The sequence below is a fragment of the Arachis stenosperma genome, chromosome 9 (genome assembly GCF_014773155.1).
Source record: "Arachis stenosperma cultivar V10309 chromosome 9, arast.V10309.gnm1.PFL2, whole genome shotgun sequence".
NCBI classification, from domain to species: Eukaryota; Viridiplantae; Streptophyta; class Magnoliopsida; order Fabales; family Fabaceae; genus Arachis; species Arachis stenosperma.
This window is the reverse complement of record NC_080385.1, coordinates 38,698,691-38,721,664: the sequence shown is the minus strand read 5'-3', so window position 1 is coordinate 38,721,664 and position 22,974 is coordinate 38,698,691. Positions and strand designations below refer to the sequence as shown.

Here is a 22,974-nt window from a genome sequence, read left to right as displayed (position 1 = left end):
CAGCCTTGATAAGTCACATGGTTATGAAGAGAAAGAATCATGCATACGCATGACTACAAAATCTTCAATTCTTTAATTTTTTTTATAATTTCTTCACTTTTACATACTTTTGCTTCATCTTTCAAACCATTCTTGCCCTGAAGTAAAATAAAAATAAAATATAAAAATATGTTTAGTTGAGCATTTGAACATTATTTTTAACAGAAATATTTTCAAAAAAAAGTACGAAATTGAAAATGATATTTTTACGTTTTCAACTTTTTTTTAGTTAGAAACGATGAAAATATTTTCAATTTAAAACACAGTATTTTCAATTGTACTTTCATTTTCAAAACCATTTTTAATCGTACTCCTATTTTTAAAGTTAGATTCAATCGTGTTTTTATTTTGTATATTTTATTATTTTATATTTATACCTCATATTGATCATATTTTTCTTTTAATATTAATAAAATTTATTTTTGTATTTAAAAGTATCAATATTAAATATTTTTATCTTAAAATCACATTATTTTTCAAATATCATGACCGTTTTTTCTTTAACAAAATAAAAAAATAATTTGTTATGGAAATAATTTGTTGGTGTGTACATATATTTTGTCTGCTATATCGATACATTGCAATGAAATGTCTCTACAATATATAATTTGTTATAGTTTTTAGGAGATTACGCTAAAAATTGCTAGACCCTACAGTAATTTATATATGGTCTATGTTCTTTAGAAATCGCGATACTCTCTAGTAATTTTTTTATGACACATTTTTAACATAATTTCGCACTATTCTATAACGAATTATGTCAAATTAAAACTGTTATCCTGTAGCAATTTACATAAAATTAAAATAGATCAAAGATATAGTCTATTTCAAAAGTTACCATTATTTAAATTTAAAGTCTAATTAATTTATTTATATAATTTGTCCCTTAGAATTTTTAAAGGATGTATCATGTATGTATGTAAATTCAATTCCAAACAATTGGATAATTAAATATTCATTTAATGAAAAAGATCAATAACCAATCAATTATTCAGGTTCTAAAACTTAAATTAGTGGAACTAAATATTTAATAATTTAAAAATTCAATTGATGTTTAATCAGAATTGAATTAAATTAATAAAATAATATATTTATCTAAACAATATATGTATTTTTTTAAAAAAATCATTTTTATATTTTATTATTTTAAATTTTTTTTATTTTTAGTTAATTCATTGACAATTAATTGTTATCTTAAATCAACCTGGTCTATTTTAGCGATTGATCTTTTATTGTCATTTATTTAGGTCTAGTTCTCCTAGCTCGTGGCTATTACCCATTATGGCCCCATGGGTGAGGGTGAGCAGTGAAGAGAGATCATCATAAAGCGCTAAGATATTTATGAATATTTATCATCGATCCATAAAAATCTTTTGAGTGTTTATTTATTTTGGTCTTTAACAAATTTTAGATCAAATATTTTAATTTTTAATTAAATTATTCAAATTATGTTAATTAAAAATCTTTTGAGTGTTTATTTAAATTTTTTGTTTCATTAATTTTAATAAAAGATAAAATGATTTTTGATTTATTTTATTTTTCGTTAAAGTTGATAAAAAAATTTAAATAATTAATAATTAATTATTAAAAATTAATTAAATAATTAATTTTATTTAAAGACTAAAATATCTAATTTAAAATTTGTTAAGAACCAAAATAGACAAAAGCTCAAAGTCTTTCCTTCGGCAAAGTTACAATCCCAAAATTCACATGCATAATTAAGAGTTAAAACAAGAAAAAAGAACACTTTGTTTTTTACTCCCTAGAAAAAAGTGAAATAAACTGATGAAAGAAGTGACCAGAAACAAAACAACACGTCACTCCAATATTTAAGAATTCTCATACTTTTCTTCTGCTTTTTCTCGAAGTATCAGCTTATTGTCTCCTCTTCCTCCTCCTCTTCCAAGTTCCAACTATCAAAAGTACAAACCTCAGTTTCTGTCCTTTTACCATTCCAAAGGGTTTGTATGTTCTCTAATGGAAGAGCTTCAAAATTGGATCAGAATACTTAACCAACACTTCTCTTTCTTCTTCAACTGAGTTTCATTCAGTTGTTCAACACCTTTAGAAAAAAAAGGTAGTAAAAAATGGTATTTATTTTATACAAAATTCAATTAAGCACCATCTCTTATTTTATTCAGCAGTCAAAACAGAATCCATGAAAAGCAAAGCAGAAAGAAACCTTTCTTATTTATTATTTTTCCCCTTTCTTTTTTTGGGTCCCTGGCTATTCATATTTCGTTATGCTTTCTCAAAGAGGAAATCATGGTCCACACTACAATTGGGTTTTTGAGACAATGGCTGAAAGCAATGCCATATATATTCAGAATAACAGAAACTTTATCTGAATTGCTATTCACTTTTAGCTTCAAACCAAACAAAACCAGATGCTATGTTATTAAATATTACGAGTTTCTCTTTTGTTAATTTCCATTCCTTTGCATTGAAATTCTAGATGCATTGCTAGAAGGGAACCTGGAATCAGCATAAGAATGACCGTATAGTTTCTTTTATTATTATTTTTATATTTTATATTAGGTCCTGAGATTTAAACGCAGATGTCTTTTTTTATTTTTTCCCCTTTTTTTACATCATTAGCAAATATATATATATATATATGCATTTAAATTTTCTCTCCCTTGAAGTGTTGAATTTCTAATCCGTGACTTAAATTTTCGTTGTTCAGAGCCTCAAAAACTGTTACAACGGGAAGAACCTCTTAACAGCTGAAAAGTGGTGGCTCAACAGTAGCATTACTAATTTCTTCAAAGTTTTGATGGGTCATCTTTCTTCAATGTTCAATGGTTTGGCAAAATCACTGGCAATTAAGAAATGGAGGAATTCAGAAAGATGCAGCGGAAGAGAAGCGGCGGAAGCGATGGCAAAGGAAGCAAAAAAGAATGAGTTCTTGTTATGTAGCTCAGGCACTGTTAGTGTTGATGGCTCAAACAACTTTGCCTCAGTTTTCTCCAAAAGAGGCAAGAAAGGAGTCAATCAAGATTGCTGCATAGTCTGGGAAGTATGTACAAACATTGCCACAAACATTATTTTCTTTAGGCAGATAAAAGTTTTATACAAAGGTTCACTCAATAAAAGTAAATTAATAATTGATAATAGTTAAGTGATTTGATTTATTTTACTAAATTATTATTTAATAATTTTTAATTATTAGCTTCTATTTGCACGGGTTTTTATTTTTAGTTGATGGAAATGTACATCTATATTTATATAAAGTTGGGAATGAATCTTCTCAATTGTTAAAAAAATTAAAACAGTAAGGTGTGATCTCTAATTTTTTATTGCTCTCTCTTTCATGTTTTTTGTTAGTTTCACTCATAAAATTAATAGTGAAAGATCACATTTTACTCCCTTAATTATTAAAAAAATTAAAAGAATTCATTCCCTATAAAGTTGATAATTCAAAATATATTAGTTTTCACCATTTAACTTAACTAGCTAAGATTGCTGTAAAGAGTGAGAGGTACTTGCAATCATTGTCATAATAATGTACGCATAATTTATTCAACTAGTTTAATTTTGATGCACTAACTTTACACAGTCTTGTAATCACATTCGTTCTTTTAATTGGTCATTTGCTAGTGATATTATATAATTGAATGCACGTGTAATACTACTTTACATTGACGTGCACCAAAATTAACTTCTTTATTCAACTTCATCTTTATTAGTGTGTTTGTTATGCATAAGCATTATATGCATTATATTGCAATAAACGTATACTTTGGACATAGTTGTTGATATGCATTATTTGTTCATGGATGTTATGATTATTACAGGAATTTGGGTGCCAAGAGGACACGATCTTCTGTGGGATCTTTGATGGGCATGGGCCATGGGGTCACTTTGTGGCGAAAAGAGTGAGAGAATCAATGCCGCCATGTTTGCTATGCAATTGGCAAGAGACTCTTTCCCAAACTTCACTTGATCTTGACCCAAATTCTGGAGATGCCGATGTTGAGGCAGAGAAGATGCAAAACTGTTTTAACATATGGAAGCATTCCTACTTGAAGACTTGTGCTGCCATTGATCGAGAACTCCAGCAGAATCGCAAGATCGATTCGTTTTTCAGTGGAACCACTGCCCTCTCCATTGTTAGACAGGTAATCTTGATCTTTATGGGGTCATTAGGAAGCATTCTTGATTACACTTGCATGGTTTGATTTCGCATTAGTCCACTCATTCATCACATGATTGCAAATTTGCAACTTTAGTAGCTTAACTTGTGAGTTTTATAATATAAAAATGGCCAATTCTATGGTGTCTATGAATTTTTGCCTAAATGTTACTTAACTTATTTTTTATAGTAAGTTTTGATTTTTTAAAAATTATTTATTTTTATATTTTTAAATAAAATAATAATTTTTAACCCTTTTTAGTAAATAGGCACCACATTATAGGCATCATAGCATTCACCTACAAAAATGCTATTCATACATCAGAATTATTTACTGAAATCAATCACCGATGTATTTGTGTATAAATACATGTGTGATTTAATTTATTTTGAACGTATATTTATATTAGTAGTAGTTAATTTTAGTGACTAATTTTGATGTATATATAACATAATGCTTTATAATATATCATTCCAAATCAGTGGTGAGGAGTTGTTCTTGAAAAATGAAAACTCATCCAAATTTTGAGGACAGATTCTTAATTAGACGGAGGGTCATAGACTAAAGTATTTTTAATGATAGACTCTCCATATGAACATCCCATGCCTAACTAAAAAATAAAAATCACTTTTTTTTTTCTTGTTTAATCTGATAAACAGGGAGAACTAATTGTGATTGCAAACGTTGGTGACTCGCGTGCTGTATTAGCTACAACATCGGATCATGGGAGTTTGGTACCAATTCAGCTCACAGTAGATTTCAAGCCCAATCTACCTCGTAAGTCTATTCCTAATCAACCAATCATTAGTGGAAATATTTTTATTTAATAAAAATAAAACAAATATATTTATAAGCTTAAATTTTTTATATTTTCAATAAAAAAATTAATTTGTAAAATTAATATATATCCATAAAACACAAGATAAATAAATTTACAAGATAGATAAACTCTAAATTAATAACAGAAATGTTATATACTTTATTTTTATATTCGTTTTTTTATCTTTTTTTTTATATTGAAAGTCATTGATAAGAAAAAAAATATTTTTATTTCCATAAGTACACAAAAGAGATGATAAAAAAAATAAAAATATTATTTATATACTAAAATTAGTTATCAATGTATTTGTGTATAAAGATATATATTGTTTAGTTTATTTTAATATGTATTTAAAATCTAACATATATTTTATACTAATAACTGATTTTGATAAACAATTAACATGTTTATAAAAAAAAATACCAATTTTCATTTCTCATGATATAGTGTGTTATTTGTTGTATTGACTCTGTACTAGATATTGTACTGCTATTTTGTGTTTAAGAGTTATTAACAAGAAATGAAAGAATACAAAAAAGATTTCTTTTACACTATAAGAGAAGTGTGTAAAAAATTATCATTTCTCAAAGATTACATCTAATGTAATGAGCATACATAACATGCCTTGTACTAGACTGATTAGGCTACACTAGAACCACTCAAGCTTGTGATGAATGTTGCATGATACAGAGGAAGCAGCTCGAATACTGGAGCGCCAAGGGCGAGTTTTTTGCTTAGAAGACGAGCCGGGGGTGCACAGGGTATGGCTTCCCGACGAAGAGTCGCCGGGGCTGGCCATGTCTAGGGCACTTGGTGACTACAGCGTCAAAGAGTATGGCCTAATCTCGGTGCCTGAGGTAACCCAATGGAACGTAACCACCAGAGACCAGTTTGTTGTGCTAGCTACTGATGGGGTATGTAGTACACTAACACCAGTAGTACTCTTCCTTTGAAAATTACTTGAATTAACTAAGTTGTTTTGATGTAGAGTTAATAATTAAAAATTATTAAATAATAATTAGTTACATATTTTAAATTATTTAACGATTTTTAATTATCAACTTTATATAAAGTAATTTATTTCTAAGTCTTCACGATTAACTTAATTAATGTTTTTTGTAGGTGTGGGATGTAATATCGAACGAAGAAGCGGTGGAGATTGTATCTTCAACAGCAGAGAGAGGAAAGTCAGCAAAACGTTTGGTGGAGTGTGCGAAGCGTTCATGGAAACGCAAGAGGGGTGGAATTGCCATGGATGACATCTCTGCCATTTGTCTTTTCTTTCACTCTCCTTGTAACCTTCTTGATAACCAACTTGCCACCCTAAACTAAATTATTATCCTGTCAAAATGAGCACCTGAATTGCACGTCATGTTCTGCTTCAGAGGGAAAAAAATTTATTCCTTTCTTCTGATTCTTCTAACTTTGTAAAATTAAAAAAAATTTATCAGATTAAGACGAATTTAAATTAAAAAAAAATCACAGGGTGCAATTTTTAATTTTTTTTCAAAAGATATTAAAAAATTATAAAATGCGATTTCTAATTTTTTAATAGGAAGAAGTATATATCAATTGGTATCTAAAAAATTTTGGCGTCGACAAAATAATACCTAACAATGTTATCGATAAAATAATTTCTGAACAAATTTTAAATTTGACAGAAGTGATCATCCGTCATTTAACTCCATTTTCAATAACAGAAAATACTAAGTTGGCCAAAAATTTTGATAAAATTTCTAATTTACCTTTAGTGTGGTTCCACTGTCACTCTCTCTCTCCCTCTCTTTCAAAAACTCTTCTATATTCCTTCTTCTTTTCAAATGAAAATGGATGATGATCATCATCAAACTTACAATATCGCTATTAATAGACTAAATTCATCCTTTTTTGAGGGAAAGATGAAAACTTTAACAACTAAACGATAATCAAAATTTATGAATGAACCAATTTCTTTATCCATAATTACTCAAAAAATTCCAAGAATAGATAGGTGAGGAAGAAGAAAAATAAAAGTGTAATAAAAAAGAAACATAGAACAACGACAATCAAATATAATCAAAACAACACACATTGAAGTAACAATCAAAAAGAAAAAAAATGAAAACAACACTGCATAAGAGCCTAACAAAATTCACCCGAACCACACTAAAACATCTCCTCCGTCAACGAAAAAGACCTTCACCTCCAAGAACACTATCACCACTACCACAAGGAGACGAAAAGAAGAACACAAATACCAGATATATATGGTTCTTACGGTCTCATAAAAAATTAGCAACAGCAGTCACTATGGAAGAAATTTAGGACACTGCGATATTCTTTTTCAGCAATATGATTCTCATGATCTCATGGAATATGTGATTTTTCATTGAATAGCAGTAAGAGATAGAAAAACAATAATTTCACTAAGAAATTAGGGTTTTTGATTGTTTGATTCATATCTCTCTCCCTCTTCCTCTCCATCTCCCTCTCAATTCTCTATCCTCTTCTTCCTTTTCTTTAGATCTCAATCTTTCTTTTTTTTAGATTTGTATTTTTTATCTGTAAAAAAATATTTTCTTGTTATTATTGATAATGATGAGTTCGTGTAATGAGAAGTTAGAGTAATTGTAAAACCCGGTTAATTAACGGCTAATTAACCCATAAATGAGAATTTATTCTAGAAAGGTCAAAATGTGATTTTTATGGCTAAATGTGGTAGAGGAGATTGAGACGAGAATTTCGATACCAGTTTTATAGAATTTGGACCAAGATTGGACCGAACGGGCCAAACGGGACCAACCGGACCCAAAGTGGGCCCTTGGCCCAACTAAACTAAACCAAAACCCTAGTTTTCAGCACTCTCTCTCCTCATTAGACACACACACACGCTGAAATGGTGGAGGGGAAGGGAAGAACACACTCTCAAGTTCTCTCCCTTGGTTGATCTTCAAACCACCATAACTTTTGATCTAGAGCTCCGATTGCCGCACCGTTTGCAGCCACGCATTTACCGCAGAGAGCTCTACAAAACCCATACAATCAATCTTGAGGTAAGCCATGTTTTACTCTTCGAATTTCTAGCTTTGATTTTGAGTTTCATGAGCAAAAATATTGAGATTTTGGGCTCTTTGATGTTATAGGACCCAACTCTCTTGAAGGAGAAGGTTAATCTTGTCTCTTTGGACCTTGGGTGTGGTAAGATTCTCAACCCTAGTATAAATTATTATTCTATGATGTTTGGGTATTGAGATGTTGTGTATGGGTATGGTGTTTGTGGCTTAGGTTGTGTATGTGTAAATATTGGAGTTTGATTGGTGACTTTGAAAAGCTTGAAAAGGGATTTGGTGGTGAAAAATCTGTTCTTGAAAGTGTTGAGGCCTTGAGAGCTTGAGAAAAAATGGTTTGGAAGTGCTCCGGTTGAGCTTGGGAAATCGGCTAAGGTATGGTCTCGGTTTCTCGTATCTAATATGTAATGCGGTAGGAAATACTTAGGCTAGAGGCCCTAAGATAGGCATTGAATTGTTGGTGTTGTTGAATGGTTGATGTATATGATGTGGTCATATATGTGATGATGATTATTGATGCCTTGATGGTATGATGTATAAGAAATATGCATGTTGTGATATATGCTTGATGATTGATTAAAGTTGAATTGTGAGTGAAACCATGTTGATGGTGATTACGATATTGATTACGTATAATGATGGTTAACTGGAAATGGTGTTGTTGAAAAATTGGCATGAGGAAGAGTATATGATATGTCAATGTGTTTGAGTTTGAGCCGCTTGGGTGAAGTGGGTTAAAATGATGGGATAGTGATTTTGTGTATTGTGGTAAAGTATCAACGTGTGAGTTGAGGAGGCTTGATGTTGAATTTGATATGTTTTAATTGATTTCAAAGAAAAGGGATGAAATTGGCATGTTTTGATTGATTTTGAAAAGAGTTAAAATTGACTTGTTTTGAAAATGGCACTTTATGGTTTTGTATGAAAATATGGTTTTTGGGCCTACCTTGACGGGACATAACTTGGGCTACGGATTTTCGTTTTGTGCCAATTCTGTTTAGAAATAAAATTGGATCCGGGATGTCCATGCCGTTCGAAGAACGAGCGAAAGACGATTTAAAATGAGAAAGTTATGTCTGTCGGAAGATTGGGGGTTGAATCTGTGAATTCTGCAGCTTTTAACTTAGAAAAATTTTAGCAGAATAACCCCCCCGCGCGTAGGCGCACTTGCCGCGTACACGCCGTTCTTCTAGGAAGCGCCATCCACGCGTGCGCGTGGTGTGCGCGGGCGCGCCGATGTGCTGCACCCAATGTCCAGCTATTTTCCCGAAAGTTGTGCCAGGATTGTGCCGGTTTTGTGCCTGGGGCGCAAGAACACCCACGCGTACGCGTGGCTGACGCGTGCGCGTCGTTGGCTATTTTCCAATCCGCGCGTCCGCGTGAAGGGCGCATATGCGCCGATGAGTTTTGTAGCCATCCACGCGTGCGCGTGGAGTACGCGTGTGCGTGGATCTCTTTTTCATCCCAAAGTTGATTTTTGAGTTTTAAAAGTCAAATTTCATACTTCAAAGCCTCTGATCTTACCACTTATGTCTTAAATCATTATGATATGTCTAGCTATGAGAAAAGGGGCTAGAGAATGTGGTAACTTGCGAGTGAAGCAAGGGAAAAATGAATGATCAATAAGGATCAAAGATGATTATGCGAGATGCGGAGGATGGCGGTGGAAGTGCTTGTTAAGCCATAGGCCGAAGGGCCGTAATTGTTGATGAATTGGCTGGTTATGGATTTAACCGTGAGCCGGATGGCTAGATTATTGCCGTGTTACAGCGGAGCCATGATTATGGCTATGTATAAATGCATATATGATGTTGAATGAATTGTGAATGTTGCACTTCCACTGTTGGAGATGAGAGTTTCCCTGGAAGGAAGCAGTGGCTAGCCACCACGTGCTCCAGGTTGAGACTCGAAGCTCTTTTGACCTATGTCGTAAGGGTGGCCGGGCACTGAAAGTCCCGGATGAGCTCGCCCCCGTAAATATTCACCAGTGAATGTGATGGATATAGATCATGATTATGATCAAGTTTATGATGAGTATAACTCGAGTTGGGGATGTGCGACAGAGGGACAGTCCAATGGTTAGCTACCAGGACTTTTCGGGTTGGCTCTATAACCGACAGATGATATCATCAGCCATTAGGGACAGGCATTCATCATATGCATACTATGTGAATTGATTGAGATTGCCTATTTGACTACATATTACTTGCTACTTGTCTAAATGCCTTATTTGCTCCTATTTGTATATCTCTTGTCTAATATAACTGTGTTTGCTATATTATACTTCTGCTGGTGGTTGGAAGGTCTGAAGGGTTTGGAAAGGGAAGATATAGTTAGACTGAAGGATCTTTAGTCAGTTGCCACTTATGGTTTAGCTTGTTTATAAGCTTTGATGTTTATCTGGTGGAAGTTCTAGGATTGCCTTCGACTTTCCTCTATTATTATGTATTATATATGTGGAAGCTGTTACCATGCTAGGAACCTCTGGTTCTCACCCATGCGGATTTTGTGATTTTCAGATGCAGGACGTGAGGTTTCTCGCTGAGGCATGTTGGAGACTTCTGGATTAGCGAAGATCCTTTGTTCTCGGGACTCGGTTTTTATTTTATGATGTCTCTTAGATACTTTTATCTCCATTGAATAATACAAACTGTGATGACTCCTCTTATAGAAGATTTTGGAGAATAGGTTCTCAGTTTTGTGTCCCTTTGGGTTTTCCTTGGGGTTTCCTATTTTATTTACTTGCATATATATATGTTGCTATGCTCGGACCGGTTATCTTCGCAACCGGCTTTTGAGTTTTGATATTTTCGTTTTTGACACTCTTTTGTATACATATAATCTCGCGTTGGTTTATTCTTGTTCATTACGTTATCAATCAGAGTGTTGCGCGTTTTGAGTTACGGTTTTTATTTACCCCTTTTTCTTAAAAAGGCTCCTAGTTATAATCATTTTTCACAATACTATTCGTACTAATTTTTTATTTTAGAGGTCGTAATACCTTGCCATCTCTGAATTATGACTTAAGCTTAAGACTCTGTATGGTAGGGTGTTACATTATGGTATCAGAGCAGTTCGTTCTTGTAAAGCCTGAGGGATGGACTGACTATGCTTCTGTGCATTCTCTGGATGTGTGTTATGTGCTATTAGTATATCTGCTTGATATAATTGGCATAAACGTTCATGAGCATGCATTTGGGACTTTGAAGCACTAGACTTCCGATATTGAGACTGATCAACTTAATATCGATTGTTGGGTGTGTATAGGGACCAGATGGCGCCTCGTGGACGCGGTGGAGGCCGTGGAAGAGGTCGTATGAATGCTCGTGTGCTAGAGATTAACCCTAATGATCCGGTGAACTTTATGACGGCGTTGGAGAAGATGGCTGTTGCTATGCAAGCCACTGCTGAGGCTCTTGGTCAACAGATGAACAACCATGGTAATGATGGAGGTGGAGTTCAGGGCCCGATGACACTGGCAAACTTTTTGAAGGTTAATCCACCTAAGTTTAAGGGATCTACTAGCCCGACTAAGGCCGATACATGGTTTCAGGCTATGGAGCGAGCACTACAAGCACAGGTGGTACCTGAAGGACAGCGTGTTGAGTTTGCTACCTATTTGCTCACTGGTGAAGCGTCGTATTGGTGGCAAGGTATCCGACGTCTTCTGCAGCAGGGTGATGACTATATCACCTGGAATGTCTTCCAAGAGGAGTTCTATAAGTACTTTCCGACTTCTGCCAGGACAGCTAAGGAACTTGAGTTACTGCAGCTGAAGTAGGGTACCATGTCCATATCTGAGTATACTGACAAGTTTGAATAGCTGTTCAGGTTCTTTCATATGTGTCAAGGGACTCCGGTGGAATATGAGGAATGGAAGTGTGTTAAGTATGAAGGAGGACTCCGGAGCGATATCTTCAGTTCAGTAGAACCAATGGAGATCAGAACTTTCTCCGAATTGGTGAACAAGTGTAGAGTTGCTGAAGAGTGTGTGAAGAAGGCAGCTGCTGAGAGAGAGAGTCACAAAAGTTCATTCCTACAGAACCGAGGGAAGAGCTTTGCACTTAGAGGTCCACCTTTCAAGAGGGGAAGCTCTTTCAGAAGGCCCAACAACAACAACTCCCAAGGGAAAAGGTATGGAAAGCAGCCTCAGAATGAGCAAGCTTGTACTAGGTGTAGGAGTCACCATCCGGGAGCCCGTGCAAGGCCAGATGAGGCTTATGCTACAATTATGGAAAAGCGGGTCATAAAGGCGCTAACTGTCTGGAGAAGCAGAAACAAGGTGCTGGGAAAGCACAACAGACTAGTCGGGTGTTCACCACCTCAGCTATAGGTGCCGAGGGATCCGAGACACTCATTCGAGGTAACTGTGAAATGGCTGGTCAAACTTTAAATGTTTTATTTGATTCGGGAGCATCACATTCATTCATTGCATTTGAGAAAGCCCATGAATTAGGATTGAAGATTGTAACCTTAGGTTATGACCTAAAAGTGTATAATGCTACCCATGAAGCCATGGTAACTAGGCTAGGATGCCCAAAAGTTTCGTTTAGGTTCAAGCAACGTGATTTTGTCCATAATTTAATCTGCTTACCGATGATCGGTCTTGATCTTATCTTGGGATTGGACTGGTTATCTGAGAACCATGTCCTGCTTGATTGTTCTACAAAGTCGGTGTACTTTATGCCGGAAGATACAGAAGGGCCGGTCGTGGTGAATAATTATTACTTGAATTCGATGATAGTGAACTGTTCTGGAATCGAATGTCAGGGTATCCTGTTGTTAACCGCGGGTGTTTCGAGTGAGGATCAAAGGTTGGAGCAGATTCCGGTTGTGTGTGAGTTTCCGGAAGTGTTTCCTGATGATATTGATGAGTTTCCACCTAACCGAGAGGTTGAGTTTGCTATTGAATTGGTGCCTGGGGTAGGACCAATCTCAAGTGCTCCTTATAGGATGTCACCTTTAGAGATGGACGAGCTAAAGTCTCAATTAGAGGATTTATTGGGAAAGAATTTTATACGACCAAGTGTCTCTCCGTAGGGTGCGCCAGTGCTACTGGTAAAGAAGAAAGATGAGAGTATGCAACTCTGTGTGGATTACAGGCAGCTGAACAAGGTCACAATAAAGAATAAGTACCCATTGCCGAGAATTGATGATCTCATGGATCAGTTACAAGGAGCGGGGGTTTTCTCCAAGATCGATTTGCGATCCGGTTATCACCAGATAAGGGTGAGGGGTGAGGATATCCCTAAGACCGCTTTCAAGACTCGTTATGGTTGATGGTTTCAGTGGCTAAGAGAAGGGGGGGTTGAATCTTAGCCCCCTTTTTGCTTGCTGACACTTGCTGGACTTGGAGGAAGCTTTTCTGTTTCTAGCTCATCCTTAGTCACGAGACATTTTCATTTTATCTCGTCACTTGACACGAGACATTTTTGATTTTTCATCTGAACAGTAAAAACAGAATTGAAGTAGGAAGAGAGAGAAGATAACATCCAGATATATCCTGGTTCAGCTGCTAAATGCAGTGCAGCCTACATCTAGTCTCCATCACAACAGTGATGGAATTTCACTATAATCATCCAGATTACAACTTGTAAAGTGCTAACCCAACTTACAAGGGGATTTCCACAGAATCATGAAACACAAACACAGATGTACAAAGGAACTCTAAGACATCTATGGCTTTTTCTTTTAATTTTGCACTCTCTACCTTTTTCCGCTCTACGGCTTTTTCATACAAAACCTCACTGTTTGCCTTTTTCCATGAGACTCAAGACATGACAAAATTAAACAGAAAAATACTAAACAGAAAACATTGAAGGAGAAGAAGAACTGCTAGCTTAGGTAGCTCTGAGAACTCTGTGCCTTGCACTCTCAAATCTTACTCCTTGAATCAAACCATGACTGTTCACCTCTTTTATAGAGAAGTGAAGCCTTCACAGTTGAAACATAAACCCGAGCTCAGCTTCTTTTCCTTCACAACAAAACCGGTTCGGCCATAAAGAGAGAAGAGGTAACTCATGCAAAAACCAACATGCAAATACCTCTAGTCCTTCCTTGGTCATCACTCTTCATCAATCCGAGCGCTCCATCCTTGGCTTCCTCTCCAAGATGGATTTCTGGCCCTTGATGCTTCATGATGATGATGACTTCATCTGCTTCAATCTCTGCCTCAACCATCACTTCGCCACTCTAGCTACTTCCTGTGGTGGTTGAGCAGAATCAAAGACAAGCCATGCCTCCAAAGATCTTCCTGGCTGGCCGAATCTTCTTCCTTCTTTTTGAGTATGAAGGATCCGAGATTACCTCACCAAATCTAACCATATTTGGTGATTATCTCAGCCACAACATACTTTTGATTTTCTTTTTCTTGCCATCATTAACTTGATGACCTTGATGCATGCAACTTCTTCTTTTTCTTTTTGGTAGCTTAATGTAGCTTCCATGGTTTCCTGTGTAATAACCGAAGAAGAGAAAGAGATGGATGGGAGAGAGGAAAGAGAAATTATGAATAGTGGTTAATGAACCAAAAGATAAAGAATAAAAGTGAATTAATTTCCCTTTCTCTTTGCTGACAAGCGTGTAGCCTTGGTGCATGCAATCAAATCAATTTGTCAATTTCTCTCTCATAGTTCCCATGTAATAAATGATAGTTGAATGTAATTTGAAATCCAACACAAGTTTGAATTTTGGATCCGTTGAAAGCAATTTTGCTTTCTTTCTTCCACTTGTTTTGGATCATGCATGAGAACCAAACATGGGCTTATAGCATTAAAACTTATTCTTGGCCCAATAATAATTCAGCTTCACTTTGTTGATTATAATCTTTGAAATTAAGGCTGAACAAAATTTTCACTTGGGCTTTGCAACATTTCTTTTATTTTTGTTTGGCCCAATTAAAACCTGTATCACAAAATTATCAATTAACATATGATTAATGAAGATTGAACTAATAATTTTGTAATTAAATATTTTAATAATGTTTGTTCATCACAAATATTAATTTGGAGTTTTTCAAACTCATCAATCTCCCCCTTGATGACAAACATTATTAAAATTGAAATGGAAAGAAATTTAAAGATTGAGTACGAGTACTCCCTTTGAGGATTGAATTTCTCCCCCTTTCAAATTATCACATGGCTCCCCCTTGATGTATGCTATTTTAGCAAGGGATGCACTAAACCTGTGATATTTAAATCAAGCTGCAAGTAACAATGTTATTCAACATATTAATTTTGAAATGTTGAATGCTTGATTTATGAGCAGTTTTAAATTGATAATCAAAACTCATTTGATATCATAAACTGATTTTCTGCTCAATAGTTACATACATCAAAATATCCAAACATTTTTCTATTTAATATATCAGAGCAAAACAACATGATGGAAAATATTTGTAGAACAAAAAAAAAGACAGTTTTTGATACTTTATATAATTTAAAGGAACTGCCAAAAATAAATTTTTAATCCAACAAGTTTATCAATGATGAATCAACAGCCAGACATAAAAATAAATTAAACATCATTATAAACCAAATGCCAAATAAACTGATCATGATGAATGAATCAGAAGCCAAATGCAGTTCAATCAGCGATGATCATGGTAAAACAAATGCAATAACAACATGCATTTTTTGAACAAGGGTGATCATGAATTTTCAATTTGAAAATTTCAACCATGTTCTCATCCCCTGTTTTTATTTGTTCCAATTTCAATTTTGGAACATAAATTTCCTCCCCCTTTTGTCATCCAAGGGGCACCTGCACAAAACATGATTAACAGTGCAAAATATTCATAACAAAGTAACAAGAGTGTATCAAAGTATCACAGAGCAGTGAGTATCAAGTCATGCTTATACAAAAAATGGATTGAGCCTAATGAAGCCAATATCAAATAAAAGTAAACAGCAGCCATCAATCATCAGAAAGATTGAATTCTGAACCGGAATCAGCTTCAAAATCCCCTGTTCCCATTTCATCATCAAAGCTCTTTATCATGAAGCCAACTCTATCATGGCATTTCTTCCAGGCCCTTTCCTGTTCATATTCCAATTTTCTGGCAGTCTTGTGGGATTTGAACATTAACTTGGACATGTTGCGCATCTCATTGAGAACCTCCCGGATTGATGCAGTAACATTTGAGGGCTCAGGATGGCTCTCCAGATCACTGAGAGATGGTTCAGAGGGAACAAATTTCTTGCCTTTCTTGCCCGAAATTCCTCCTCCTTTAATCATTGAAAGCTTGTTCTCAACAGTTTCATTAGTCAAATCAACCTTAAAATACTCAAATATACATGTGAGAAACATGCCATATGGAAGGTTAGCCTGTTTTGTACTTTTCACTGCTTCCCACATATGGCGTATTATAACATAAGCAAATGAAATTTGGGAAGAAGTAAGAAGAGCAAATAAAATGATAGAATCAGAAACTGTTACTCTGTGGTGAGAACCGCCTTGTGGAGTGAGAATGTGAGTGATGATACGGTGCAACAGAGAGTTCTCAGGACCGAGTGCTCGATGAGTTGGAATTAGTCCATCCAAACCAGAGAGATTTGCACAGATGTGTTGCAAGACCGTTTGTTGTGCAATGCCAACTTGATCATCCCACTTATCAACCATGTAAACTTTTGGTCCTTCTTCTTCATATCCAAGAGCAGCGCCTATGGTTTGAGGATTGAGGGTCATGTAAACACGTTTGACGTAAGAGTGAATTGAGCCATCAATCAAACGCATGTTTGCATAAAATTCCCGGACCAGCCCCGGGTACACAAGTTTCTGAATGTGAAGCAGTGGAGTCCACTTCAGAGCATCAAACATAGAAGAAAAGTTGATTCCTTTGGTTGCCAGTTTGTCAAGATTTACCAGATATGAAAGACAGAGAGGGCATTTCAGCAAAATCTCTTTATGAAATTCATAGAAAGCACATGAGTAGAACCGAGAGGGATCAAAATGGGAGTGAGTTTTGTGAAATTTGTTCTTGAAGTCGAGAGACTCCAAATTTGCAGGTTCTCTTGTATCATGCAGAACAAAGCTTTTCGGCCTTTTCTGAGAGCTTTTTGTGGTTGGAGTAGGTCTTTTCGGCGGTGATGGTGGTGGAGATGTATGTGATTCCTGGGAGTGGATCCTCTCCAGTGAATAAAAAATTGGATGGTGTGCAGTGTTTAATCTAACCATTCACCACACTCTCTTTCTTATTTATTTCTGGTCCCACTATTAAAATCAAAGGTGAGAGATTGCACTGTATTTTGTCAAGTGTTGAAAAAACTGGAGAGGATCCATTTTCGTGATTCCTCTTCTTCTTCTTGAACGCTAGGCTCCTTGTTCTTTCCTCTCCCTGAAGATTTGTGAGCGATGACTTTGCGACGCATAGTTTCGGTCCTTTTGGAAGGAGGTGATGGAGTAGAAGAGGAGGTAGAATGAAGATGGATATGTGTGTGAGTTTGAGGTGATGAGAACGGTGGACTTTTTGGAATGGTGGTTCGGCCACTTCTCTTTTGTGCCGTTTTCTTTTTCATGTTATGAGGAATGGAGAAGTTGAATATGAAAGGGTGGGGGTGCCGAATGAGAGTGAGGAGAGAGGAGGTTAGTGGTGCAATTAATGAGGATTGGAGAGAGATGATGGGGAAGTTAATAACCATAATGGTGCGGTTATTAACTAAGGGGTTTTGAAAAAGTGGTTTCCTAGTTTCAAGGGATTAGATGGAGAGAGGGATTTGATTTGACAATAACCACTTCCAATGAGATTTGAAATGACAATCAAAAGATTTGATCATCATAAAATGAGGAACGAGTAAAAATTCAGTGAGGGGTCAAACTTGATTATGTGGGGCCCATTAGAAGCAAAGTCTGCGCAGCCTCCCCCTTAATCATAGCTCCTCCAGCATGCCTTGTTTTTATCTCGTACATTCCTACGAGATAAAACTGGACAGAATCAGAAATTCACAAATTTTCAACATGATTTAAATCAATCATTCCCAAACTTTTCCTTAACAAACAGAATCTATCTTCACAGAGGGGTTTTGTAAAAATATCAGCAAGTTGTTCTTCAGATTTTACAAATTGAATATCAATAGTACCCTTTTGCACATGTTCTCTAATAAAATGATATTTGATTTCAATGTGCTTTGTTCTTGAGTGCAGAACAGGATTTTTGGAAATATTTATTGCAGTCATGTTGTCACAAAATAAGGGTATGCTATTGATTTTTAATTTGTAATCTTCCAATTGAGTTTTTAACCAAATTAATTGTGAACAACAAGCAGATGCGGATATATATTCAGCTTCAGCTGTGGATAGAGCCACTGTGGCTTGTTTCTTGCTTGACCACATGTTGAGTGAGCTTCCAAGGAAGCAACACATTCCCGAGGTGCTCCTTCTATCCACTCGATCTCCCGCATAATCTGCATCACAAAACCCTACTGCACAAAAATCATCAGATTTTGGATACCACAAGCCATAATCACATGTTCCCTTAATGTACCTAATGATGCGTTTAACAGCCGTTAAATGGGATTCTTTTGGGTGAGATTGAAATCTTGAACATATACCCACACTTTAAACAATATCTGGTCTAGAGGATGTAAGATACATTAGTGAACTAATCATTCCTCTATACCGTGTCTCATCCACATCTAGGCCATCATCATCCTTTTCAAGTTTAGTATTAGGATGCATTGGTGTTCCCATTGGTTTGGAATTCTCTAAGCCAAATTTCTTTATCAATTCTTTTGCATACTTGCCTTGGTGAATGAAGGTACCACTAGGAGTTTGTTTAATTTGGAGGCCGAGAAAGAAAGTTAGCTCTCCCATTAAACTCATTTCAAACTCACTAGTCATGAGTTTTCCAAACTCTTCACACAAGGTCTCATTGGCTGATCCAAACACAATATCATCCACATAAACTTGAACAAGAAGGATGTCATCATTAGAAACTTTAATGAACAAAGTAGTGTCGGTGGTTCTCCTTTGAAAATGATTTTCTAACAAGAAGGCACTAAACCTTTCATACCAAGCTCTTGGAGCTTGTCTAAGGTCATAAAGAGCCTTTGAAAGTTTAAACACATGATTAGGAAAATCTTTATGTTCAAAACCGGGGGGTTGAGCCACATACACTTCTCTATCAATAAAGCCATTAAGGAAAGTACATTTAACATCCATTTGAAACATTTTGAAACCTTTATGGGCAGCATAGGCAAGAAGCAACCTAATTGCTTCCATTCTAGCTACCGGAGCAAAAGACTCATCAAAATCTATTCCCTCTTCTTGATCGTAACCTTGGGCCACTAATCTAGCCTTGTTACGAACAACTTGTCCTTCCTCACCAAGTTTATTTTTGAATACCCACTTAGTACTCGTTACCTTCTTACCATCCGGATGAGGTACTAAAGTCCAAACCTTATTCTTGTCAAATTGAGCAAGCTCCTCTTGCATGTCCTTGACCCATGATGGGTCTTCAAGAGCTTGTTTGACATTGTTGGGCTCTATTTGTGACAAGAGAGCAAAGTTGCTAGGTTCGGTTTGCCTTTTGGTGGAGGATCTTGTGGTTACACCTTGAGAGGGATCACCAATGATGAAATCATGAGGATAACCCCTCATGGACTTCCATTCTCTAGGCTTTCGGACAGGTGTTGAGCTTTGATGAACTTCTGGTGGTCTCACTGTTTCAGTTTCTCGTGTCTGCTCAGGAGACAAAATGGAAGTTTCTCCTTCAATCTGACGAGATAAAACAGGGCTGACAGATTCTTCATTTTCCACAGTTTTGGAATTTTCTTTACTTATTTCATCCTCTTCACAATCTGAATCATTATCCTTTACAATACTGGGAATTAAGTTAGAATCACAAAAGGTAACATGTATGGATTCCTCTATGGTTCTATGCTCTTTGAGATAAACTCTATAGGCCTTGCTTGTGGTGGAATATCCAACAAACATTCCTTCATAGGATTTTGGATCAAATTTTCCAAGGTTTTCCTTATTGTTAAGTACAAAGTATTTACATCTAAAAACATGAAAGTACTTAAGATTTGGAGGGGTTCCTTTCCATAGCTCATAAGGAGTTTTCTTTAACCCTTTTCTAATGATTGTTCTATTCAAAATATAACATGCTATGTTCACAGCTTCAGCCCATAAAAATTTGGGAATTTCATTCTCACAAAGCATGGCCCTAGTCATTTCTTGAAGGCTTCGATTCCTTCTTTTAACCACCCCATTTTGTTGGGGGGTTCTAGGGCATGAAAAATTATGAGAAATCCCTAAGTCATCACAGAATTTTTCAAAGTCTTGATTTTCAAATTCTCTTCCGTGATCACTTCTCAAATGGGCAATTTTCAAATCCTTTTCATTTTGAATTTTCTTACAAAGGGTGGAGAAGGCATAAAATGCATCATTCTTATGAGCAAGGAAAAGTACCCAACCAAATCTAGAGTAATCATCTACCACCACAAGACCATAGTGTTTACCTCCTAAACTTTGAGTTCTAGTAGGACCAAAAAGATCAATATGTAACATTTTCAATGGCCTTTTGGTTGAGATTCCATCTTTTGATTTAAAAGAGGATTTTACTTGTTTGCCCAATTGGCAAGCATCACAAGTAAGATCCTTATCAAACTTGATGTTTGGAATTCCTCTAACCAAATTCTTTTTGACTAGCTTAGAAATTTGGTACATGCTAGCATGACCCAACTTTCTATACCAAAGCCATTTTTCAGATTCAAGAGAGGTAAAGCATGTTACATTTTGTTCCTTTAAATCTTCAAGAGTTAATCCATACACATTATTGCATCTTTTAGCTTCAAAAAGAACATCCCCAGTTTTCTCACAAACAACTAGGCAAACAAGCTTCTTAAAAATAACTTCAAAACCCAAATCACACAATTGACTAACACTAAGTAAGTTATGTTTCAAGCCATGTACAAGAAGGACATCATTTATACAAGATGAGAGATTCTTACCCACTTTCCCAACAGCCACTATTTTTCCTTTTGCATCATCACCGAAAGTGACAAATCCTCCATCATATTCATCAAGCTTTATGAAAAAGGTTGTCTTCCCGGTCATATGCCTAGAGCATCCGCTATCCATATACCACATATTTTCTTTCTTCTTGGATGCTAGGCATACCTACACAATAAGCTCAAGTGACCTTAGGTATCCAAATTTTCTTAGATCCTTTCACATTAAACCATCTCTTATGTCCCAAATCATTGTAATCAAAAACAACTTTACAAACTTTATCACCAATCATTCTTTCACCAAAGAAACATTGAATAGGAAAGTGTCCACTTCGATTGCATAGCCTACAAAATCTTGGAGTTGCTGTTTTGTTAAAGTAAGTTGGGTCTTGATACTTTGTATCATTTGAAGATGAAGCAATGTTTTCAAAATGTGATTTTTCAGATTTATAATAACCCAACCCAGCTTTATCATAAAGAGGTTTTTGACTAGCCAAGATTTGATTCAAATTTTCAGAACTTTGGGTGAACTTGCCTAAGTCTTCCTTAAGTCTTTTAACCTCTTTAAGCAACTCTTCATTTTGCTTAAAACAATTCACATATGCAAGGACAGAATGGTCACTTTCACAGCTTCTAACTTGGGCTTTTAACTGCTTATTCTCTTCCACAAGATCACAAGCAGTTTCGACCTCTCTTAGTTTTTCTTTGAGAAAATTATTTTCAGCTTTAAGAATGATATTTTGTTGTTCAAGATCTTGATTCTCAGTTAGAAAACATGTTATTTTTTCAGAGAGGTGATCTATCATAAGATGAAGGTCTTCAGTGTTAGGGTTTTGAAAGAATACCTGATCTTCCTCATTTGCCATGAGACAAGGCTGTGACTTAGTCTCAGATTCTTCATCATCATCTGAGTCATTTTCTAAATCTTCCCATGAAGCCATCAGTCCCTTCTTCTTTCCCCTTTTTGGCTTTTCTTCCTTCTTTAACTTGGGACAATCAGATTTAAAATGCCCCATTTCTTTGCAATTGTAACAGATTACCTTGCTAAGATCTTTCTTCATCCTTCTTGAGCTGCTGCCTTTGCCCTTGAGTTTCATCATTTTCCTGAATTTTTTTGCAAATAACACAAACTCATTTTCAGAAGAGTTATCACTGGATTCATCATCCAGAGGGTTAGTCACAGAAGAAAAGGCAATTCCTTTCTTTTTTGAATCTTTTTTCAAATAGGAGTTTTCAAAAGCAAGTAGATTTCCTCTCAAATCATCAAGTGTCATGGAATCTAAGCTACTACTCTCAGAAATAATTAAAGCTTTTGTTTCCCACTCTTTTGTAAGACACCTCAACACTCTTCTCACTAGCACAGATTCAGAATGTGAAATTCCCAGAACTTCTAAGCCAACAATGATAGTGTTGAACCGTTCGAACAGTTCATCAATGGACTCTCCTTCCTTCATTGTAAACATTTCATATTCTCTGTTCAACATGTCTGTTCGAGTCTTCTTTACAATGGTGGTTCCTTTATGAGTGATTTGTAGCTTGTCCCAGATTTTCTTTGCTGTTGTGCATCGTGATACCCGTCGGTACTCCTCAAAGCTGACAGCACAGTTGAGCAGATTTACTGCCTTGGCATTTAACTCTACCTTCTTCCTATCTTCCTCGGTCCATCTCGCTTCTGGTTTGAGGGTGACCACTCCTTCAGCATTTGTGGTAGTTGGAAATTGAGGTCCTTCTAGAATAATCTTCCAAAGTCTGTAATCTACAGCTTGTACAAATATCTTCATCCTCTCCTTCCAATAGGTATAATTTTTTCCACTGAAAAGAGGAGGTCTGTTGCTTGATTGTCCTTCGGTCAGATTATAGGACACCACATTTGCGCCACTGTTTTCTGCCATGAGGATCTTTTCTCCAAGCTGCAAAGCTTGATCTCTTTGAGACCAAGCTCTGATACCAATTGATGGTTTCAGTGGCTAAGAGAAGGGGGG

The 22,974-nt window shown here is 35.8% G+C and overlaps 2 protein-coding genes across 2 annotated transcripts; one reads left to right on the top strand and one right to left on the bottom strand.

Annotated features, from left to right (window-relative positions):
• Positions 1 to 1,865: 1,865 nt before the first annotated feature.
• On the top strand, positions 1,866 to 6,408 carry LOC130948276 (probable protein phosphatase 2C 34). Its single transcript, XM_057876989.1, has 6 exons — positions 1,866 to 2,116; positions 2,726 to 3,058; positions 3,837 to 4,160; positions 4,835 to 4,952; positions 5,686 to 5,909; positions 6,118 to 6,408. Exons 2-6 carry the CDS (start codon positions 2,816 to 2,818, stop codon positions 6,325 to 6,327), a joined length of 1,119 nt encoding a protein of 372 aa, XP_057732972.1. The 5' UTR covers positions 1,866 to 2,116; positions 2,726 to 2,815; the 3' UTR covers positions 6,328 to 6,408.
• Positions 6,409 to 22,036: 15,628 nt separating this feature from the next.
• LOC130949424 (uncharacterized) lies at positions 22,037 to 22,773 on the bottom strand. The gene is made up of 2 exons (XM_057878148.1): positions 22,348 to 22,773; positions 22,037 to 22,096 (listed from the first exon to the last, which is right to left on the bottom strand). Exons 1-2 carry the CDS (start codon positions 22,771 to 22,773, stop codon positions 22,037 to 22,039), a joined length of 486 nt encoding a protein of 161 aa, XP_057734131.1.
• Between the last annotated feature and the right edge of the window lie 201 nt (positions 22,774 to 22,974).